General features: G+C 42.4%; 1 protein-coding gene across 1 annotated transcript; it reads right to left on the reverse strand.

Annotated features, from left to right (window-relative positions):
• Nucleotides 1–3,374: 3,374 nt before the first annotated feature.
• Nucleotides 3,375–5,519, reverse strand: LOC138910875 (uncharacterized). The gene has a single exon (XM_070206704.1). It carries the CDS (start codon nt 5,517–5,519, stop codon nt 3,375–3,377), a length of 2,145 nt encoding a protein of 714 aa, XP_070062805.1.
• Between the last annotated feature and the right edge of the window lie 2,347 nt (nt 5,520–7,866).

Consider the following 7,866-nt stretch of genomic DNA (forward strand, 5'->3'; position numbering starts at 1 on the left):
ACCCGGCATCTAAAAGAGTCCGTTCCTTGACGTTGATTGGATGCCTTCGTTGACGGTGCCATGCTGGTTCTCTACAGAGGAGTGAACTGGAGAATAAGATGTAGGACAGGTGTTATTATGTGATGATTTTGTTTTGAAAGAGGGATTAGTTGCTTTTAAGGATTAGTCGGTGGTGCTATTTGCCTTAGTAGGAAGAAGGATCAATTTGGCTATTGGCCTTCGGATGACACCACGAGCGGTAAGCACGTCCACTACGCGGACCTTGTCATCTGTGCCTGCGCAAGCCAGCTGGACTCGGCCAAGGCGCCATTCATTTATTGGTGTGTTATCTTCCTTGATAATCACCATATCGCCGACTTGGAGGTCCCTTGTAGGGGACTGCCATTTGTTTCGCTTATGGAGCTCTTTCAAATACTTATTCTTCCACCGTAAGCAAAATTGCTGGTGGAGCGCTTTAAGTCGCTGCCAGCGGTTAATTATAGAAATAGCGTCTTCTTTGATTACTGGCTCGTTAGTTGACAGAAGAGGGCCACCAACTAGGAAGTGGCCTGGACTTAGAGCCAATAAATCAGTCGGATCTTCCGACATTGGAGAGATTGGCCTGGAGTTAAGGCAGGCTTCAATCTTGGAGAGGAGAGTCGCGAACTCCTCAAATGTATATTTTGAGGATGCGGTGGACTTGTAGAAGTGGGTCTTAAAGCTTTTGACACCTGCTTTCCACAATCCGCCCATGTGAGGAGCGCCAGGAGGATTGAAATGCCAACACAAGTTTTGATGGCTATGCTTGGATAAGATGAGCTCTTTGGTCGCTTGTAAGAAATCTCTCGAAAGAAGGGATGACGCTCCCACAAATGTTTTCCCATTATCTGAGTACATCTTTTGTGGAAGGCCACGTCTTGCGATAAATCGCGAAAATGCGGCCAGGAATCTCTCCGTGGTTAGATCTGTGGTGGCTTCTAAATGGATTGCTTTCGTGCTGAAACACACGAAGACACAGACATAACCCTTGGTAATTTTGCATGCTCTATCAATGTAGCTTTTAATATCGAAAGGTCCGGCAAAGTCTACACCCGTATGTGTGAAGGGTCGGGAAAAGGTTGATCTCGCCCTTGGGAGTTCGCCCATAAGTTGGGTCTGGAGTCGTCTACGGTGTATTACACAGACCTTGCAGGAGTTTATGGTAGATTTTAACAGGACCTTGAGCTTTGGGATCCAGTAATTGGCTCATATGAGGCGCATTACCAACTGATTGCCTCCGTGAAAACAAATAAGGTGGGTAAATCGGACCAGGAGGCGTGAAAAATCACAATTGGCCGGAATGATTATGGGGTGTCGCTCATCATACCCTTACGAGGTTGACGCTCTCACCCGTCCACAGGATCGCAGAATACCCCTTTGATCGATGAAAGGGGTTAAATTGCGAATGCTGCTTGATCCTTGAATTGGCTGCTTATCGAGCAAACAGCTATACTCCTTAGGATAAGCTTGGCGCTCGATAAGTCGGAACTGAACTCTCGTAAGTTCTTCATTACGGAGCTCGGCGGGAAAGTGGATAGCTTGATTTCTACAGCGCTTCTCTAGCGCTGGATAAAGCGACAGACATATGCAATAACTCGCAATGCCTTGTCGAATCTGGAGAATCGTTCCAGAAGGTTATAGGAGGGTAGCTGTGAGACATTGCACTTCACTGCGCGTTGTTCAATCTCTGTCTCAAGTACCGTAACAGGAACTGGCCATTGGTTTTGTGGTAGTTGTAACCATTCCGGTCCATGCCACCACAAAGTGCTGCCCAATAGGTCTCGAGGAGAAACCCCCCGACTAGCTAGGTCAGCTGGGTTATGTTCGGATCGAACATGGGACCATTTGCCATTGGTTGATGATATCTTGGCTACCCGGTTAGCCACAAAGGTGGACCATTTGCATGGAGTCTGTGGAGTCGTGGAGTAGTGGAGTCTGTCCAATTGAAATTTTCATTAATCTGGGTGGGGAGCTGAGGAATAAGAGCCGTGGTGAGCTCGGAAAGAAGGACGGCGCCACACAGCTCTAAACGTGGTAGTGATACCGTCTTAACTGGCGCGACTCTCGTTTTTGCTGCGAGAAGGTGAGTGGAGATGCATCCGTTGGTCTCGACGCGCAAATAAAGTGCAGCACCATATGCGCGCTGGGACGCGTCGCAGAAGCTGTAAAACTGCACCTTTGCCTTTTGCTGAAAATCGACCCATCTTGGAATACGGATCTCTTCGAGAGAGGGATAGTCGGTTAGGAAGTCATGCCAACGTTGAACGAGATCTTCCGGCAGGGAATCATCCCACCCCAGCTCTTGGAGCCAGATCTCTTGCATGAAAATCTTTGCTCGAACTATCACAGGTGCTAGCCATCCAGCAGGATCGAACAATTTCGAAATCTGTGATAGTACTTCACGTTTAGTGAGCGAAGGCTGAGATACCATTTTGGACGGAGCAAAGAAAAACTGGTCTGTTGTGGCTTGCCATCGAATGCCTAGCGTTTTAGCGACGCTGGCCTCTTCGATTTCTAAGAAATCCGCACACAGTAAGTCCCTTGGTATTCCTTTTAACACTTCCTTTGTGTTAGATGTCCACTTTCTCAGAGGGAACCCAGCTCTGTCGATGCCATGCGGAGTTCGCCAATGGCTGAAATTGCTTGTGGCTTCGTGATGCCCCTGCTAGAACATCATCGACATACATATAATTTTCAATTATATCGGATGCGATGGAACTATGTTCTCGTATATCACGAGCAAGTTGACGGAGGACCCGGATTGCGAGGTATGGGGCACAGCTTACCCCAAAGGTAACTGTATTGAGTTCAAAGTCGCAAAGTTCTTCGTTCTCATTGCGAAATAGTATTCGTTGGTAGGGCCTATGTCTTGGATCGACCTGGATTTGCAGATACATCTTGGTTATATCGACATTGAAAACGTAGCGGTAGAATCGCCACTTTATTATCTGAATCGTCAGATCGGATTGGAGTACTGGTCCCGTGTGTAGGATATCATTTTGACTTTTGCCATTGGAAGATGGGCTGGAGGCGTTAAACACAACGCAAACCTTTTTTTAAACGATTCTCGTTCTTTAGGAACTGAGCTAGTGCGATAGATCTTGAATGTCCTAAGTCTATGTGATTAGGTTCTTGGAAAGGTAGGGTGACTACATATCTGCCATTCTCGTTCCTTGTTGTTGTTCGGATGAAATTACTCTCACAAAAGGAGTCGGAGCTCTTTACCAGTTTGACTGGAATATCCTCCACCTCCCAAAATTTTGTGAGAATGACGTCTAATTGCTCTTCTTGAGAGACAGATATTCTAGTCGAGAATGACGTGCTTGCGGTGGATGCAGTCTTTGAAACTGGGCCTGTTAAAATCCACCCGAAATTGTTTCCTGGCCCAGCAACGTGCCACATATATTAGGATGGGAGCCGCCCGTTAGTATGGACGGTAGGATATCAGCGCCAATCAGCACATCTATCTGCGAACTCTTGTGGAAATTAGGGTCCGCTAACTGGAGTTTTGGCAGGGTTGTCAATAAACTTTGGGGGATCGAACATGATGGTAGATTCCCTGCCAAATGTGGTAGGACGTAGGATGATGCCTCGATTTGGATACGAGGCTTAGAAGGAGAGCCAATATTAAAATGGCAGAGCTTGCGAGGCTGGGCTGCAACAGCTTGATTTAATCTCGATACTTGTGCCTGTAGGGATTTGTACGGCAGCTTTATCAGTTGGAAGAGTCGCTCGGAAATAAATGTTGCCTCTGATCCCGAGTCGATCAGTGCACGAGCTGTATAATTTACACCCAAATGGCGAACATATATAACAGCCGTACTTAGGAGAACACTGTGGGTGTTAATTGCAACATAATTATGAACATTCGTTTGTTGGGATGGAGTGGACTGTATGGATTGATTGGAGGGAGCTGTTGCTTGTGGCATGGAGACTACTGTAGGGCTCAATTGTGGAGTGTCACTACGATGCAAGAGCGTATTGTGACGACCCTTGCACGTAAAACAATTGTGAGCACTTGTGCAATCCCTTAACTGATGACCCCTTGCGAAACAGTTCAAACATAGTTTTTGCTGTTTGATGTAAGTTGCCCGTTCGCTGACGGGCATTTGGAGAAATCGTGGGCACAGACGGATAGGGTGATTCTCCCTGGAGCACAATTGGCAGGCTTGCGGCTTGTTAGCGACCTTATTCTCAAATGAGTTAAGCCTTATTGTGGTAGGAGGTTCTGTTCGAACAATTCTGGAGTGCGCTGGAGTATTTGCGCTTGGCTTAAGCTCTTCTATCGCTTCTAGAGTGCGATAGCGTTCTAAGAGAAAGGCGTTCATCTCAAGCCAAGATGAGATGTCGTTTTTTCTGGAGATGGACTGTTCCCATAAGGAGAGTGTTAATTTGGGTAATTTGGAGGAACATAGGAACACGAGGATACAGTCCCAGTTTTCTATGTTGATTTCGGATAACTCCAGAGCTGTTAAGCAACCTTGAATGGTGCTCTGAAGTTCCTTTATTGCCGTTCCAGACTCTTGGGAGATTGGCTGCAGGTTGAAAAGAATCTTGAGCTGGCTGTTGACTAACAATTTTCGGTTCTCAAAACGCTCAGTCAGATTGGCCCAGGCTAATCGGAAGCCATCGTTAGTCAAAGGTGACTTCGATACAATCGCCTGAGCCTCACCGTTGGTTTTCGCATTGAGATGGAATAGTTTCTCGACCTCTGATAACCTAGGATTATTTACGTAAATTGCGGTAAAGAGGTCTCGAAATGTGGGCCAACGTATGTAATCTCCGCTGAAGATTTCTGTGTCGCAAGGAGGTAAGCGACGCCCTGTGGAAACATATGTCGGAATGGTGGACTGAACGGATGGTCTATTTTGGGCGTTAGCGGTATAGATTTGCTCGCTAAGTTTAGCGGCGCATCTCTCATACACCATGTAACAATAGTCGTACTTGGACTGCATAACTGAAATGGTTTCCAGTGAACCGGCTTCCGAGATTATTGTTGAGCCGACCTCGTACTCTTTTTCAACCTTATCCCACAAGGCTCGCACTTGGTCCCGACGGACCTGGCACGTATAGAGAGACGGGTCAGAGCCTTCTGGAGTGTTTATTTTTGCCTCAAACTGACTTAGCCGATCAGTGACAGCAATAAACTTGATTAAGGCCGCGTCTGTCATATTTTGGGCCGTTTTGGTATTAGCTCGCGTGGAAATCGGACTAGAACTTGAGCTAATGGTTGCCTTAGTGCGTCCGACTGCAGTGGTCAGGGATGCTTCGCTTGTAGCTTTGGACGGCGGGCGACTGAGTTTTATAAGTGGACTTGGCCTCGAACTAAGAGGTGCCTTAACAGTTCCCCTTGGCGTGGACGCGGATGATTCGCTTTTAGTCCGGGACGATGTTTCCCTTTCGACTCTAAGTGCTGCTGTTGGAGACGGAGAAGTTCTCGAGGTGCTTGCGGACGGAACTGCTAATTGATGCTTTGTTTCTTCCCCTTTGCCAGTTGGCATACTAGGCGGAAGCGCTTAGGGTAGGAAAACAAAGGTGCTCGTTTCTAGTAGTAGAGGTTGTGATGCTTAAAACAAAGAACCACTGGAATGCCGGTACAGGTAAATAATCGAGTTTATAATTCGATTGAGATTGGAGAAGATTTAAATAATTTTTCTTAAAATCAAAATTTATTTGGTTTAATTAAATTAATTAATAAATTTATTTGACTTGGTAATTTAAAAAATACGATTATTCATTAAAAATGAGATTGCAGAAAATTTAAATAATTTTGCTTAAAATCTAAATTTATTTGATTTAATAAATGTAAGTAATAAATTTATTTGACTTGGTTATTTAAAAAAATAATATTATTTATTAAACACGGGAAATAATAATAAAGAATTCGATGCTCGTTTTCGATAATTTTATTATTATATTAGTCTTTGAATACGGTAACGGTTGGTTTATTTTTACTTTTTTGTGGTACTCATAGAATACCCACTATTGTGGCTGAGTACACACCGCTGACAAATGTAGAACTTCGAAGTTAATGTGTAGTGTTTTTGTTTATTTACAATAAATTAGTAGTGTTATTAATCTATTAATTATGATTGTTGTGTTTTTATTTGGTGCGTCTCGGAACAAGAGTAATTGTATGGGAATGTGTGCAATCGCATAAAAACGTGTAATTGGAGTACGGATCGGCAGCTGTGGTTTTTACATATGTATGTATGTGGTGTGTACATACGCACATACGCCGGTTGAAATTGCAATTTATTTCTATAATATTGCTGTGCTATTATATTGCTGTGGAATGTGCAAAAAAAAATATTATATGTGAACACACATAGTACATATGATTTGTGGATTTATTTATCGGATGTATGTACTATGTGGTTGCACAAATATATTCGTTTGCACTATGCACAATTATAAGTTAAGAGAATGAATTGGAGTTTGTGTTTATTAAATAATAAGGTTAAATATAGTGTCTATTCAAAATGCATATGGGCAATTATATTCGGATTGAATATATGTATGTATGTATGTATGTATGTACAATACGTGCTGGTGAACCTGGTGTATGTTTGTGTGTCGGACCAAGAACATGAATTAACAATATTAATTAGGAAACAATATTGTGAAGCAACTTGTCGGATTAAGTGCGGACACGTAATTAAAAAAGAAATTTTTTTTTTATAGTTAGGAAAGTGCACGAGTGCGTAAGTATGTACATACAAAAAATGTTGAAGTGGATTTCTTTTGTAGATGGAAGTAACTAACACAAATTTTAACTAAACTGTTTTTAGTTTTGTGGTCGGATAATTTATATATATTCAGAAAATTGCCAATCAGTTTTCTTAAAGAAAAGAAATATGGCGGATATTACCGAATATATATAGAAAGGTTATTTTGTATTTACTTATCTTTGCCAAAAAACTTGTGTAGGGGCGATCGGTTTATATATAATCCGGCTCGAAGGACCAATGTTTGTGGGGGTGGCGTCAGATAAATAATCCTTGATTATTGTTGTTGGTGAAAAAAAGCACTTTATTAGAAGTTTCTGCTGCATGTAACAAACTCTGCTGGTTAAGTGATTTTACATATTTTTGGTTGGAGTGATGGAGGTGGAAAGGATACCACAAGGAGAGTGCTGAGCGCATCTGGGATCGACTCGTGAGTCTCTCTCAGTGAGTGAGTCTGTCTCACTGAGTGACTCTCTCACACTGAGTGAGGCGCAGTCAATGCTGTGTTCACACTACCACTGAACTGGCATGAACAGTTCCTATGGCAGGTATATGATATAGTGGTCCGATCTGAATAGGTTTCGCCTATAAATGAGGAGTATAGAAAAACTTATAAGTGCCGAGTTTGGTCAAGATATCTTGAAAAAAGAAAATGATTTTTCATACAACAACTTAATTTTCGACCGATCGTTACTATGGCAGCTTTATGATATAGTGGTCCGATGTCCATAGGATTTTTAATATATATGAGGAGTAAAGTAAAACTAATATATGCAGAGATTGGTCAACATATCTTGATAAACAATATATTTTTTTATACAACAACTTAATTTATGACCGATCATTTCTATGGCAGCTATATGATATAGTAGTCCTATCTAAATACGATTTTGCAAATATATTAGGAGAATAGTAAAACTAATAAAGACAGAGTTTGGTCAATATATCTTGATAAACAATAAATTTTTTCATACAACAACTTAATTTTCGACCGATAATTTCTATGGCAGCTATTAAATATAGTGGTCCAATCGTAATAGGATTTTGAATATATATGAGGAGCAAAGTAAAACTAATAAATGCCGAGTTTGGTCAAAATATCTTGATAAACATAATGTTT

This window comes from Drosophila virilis, chromosome 2, assembly GCF_030788295.1.
Source record: "Drosophila virilis strain 15010-1051.87 chromosome 2, Dvir_AGI_RSII-ME, whole genome shotgun sequence".
NCBI lineage: Eukaryota > Metazoa > Arthropoda > Insecta > Diptera > Drosophilidae > Drosophila > Drosophila virilis.

Excerpts from the sequence above, each read along its gene's own strand:
- LOC138910875 (XM_070206704.1), bottom strand. The coding sequence starts at position 5,519 with ATGCCAACTGGCAAAGGGGAAGAAACAAAGCATCAATTAGCAGTTCCG.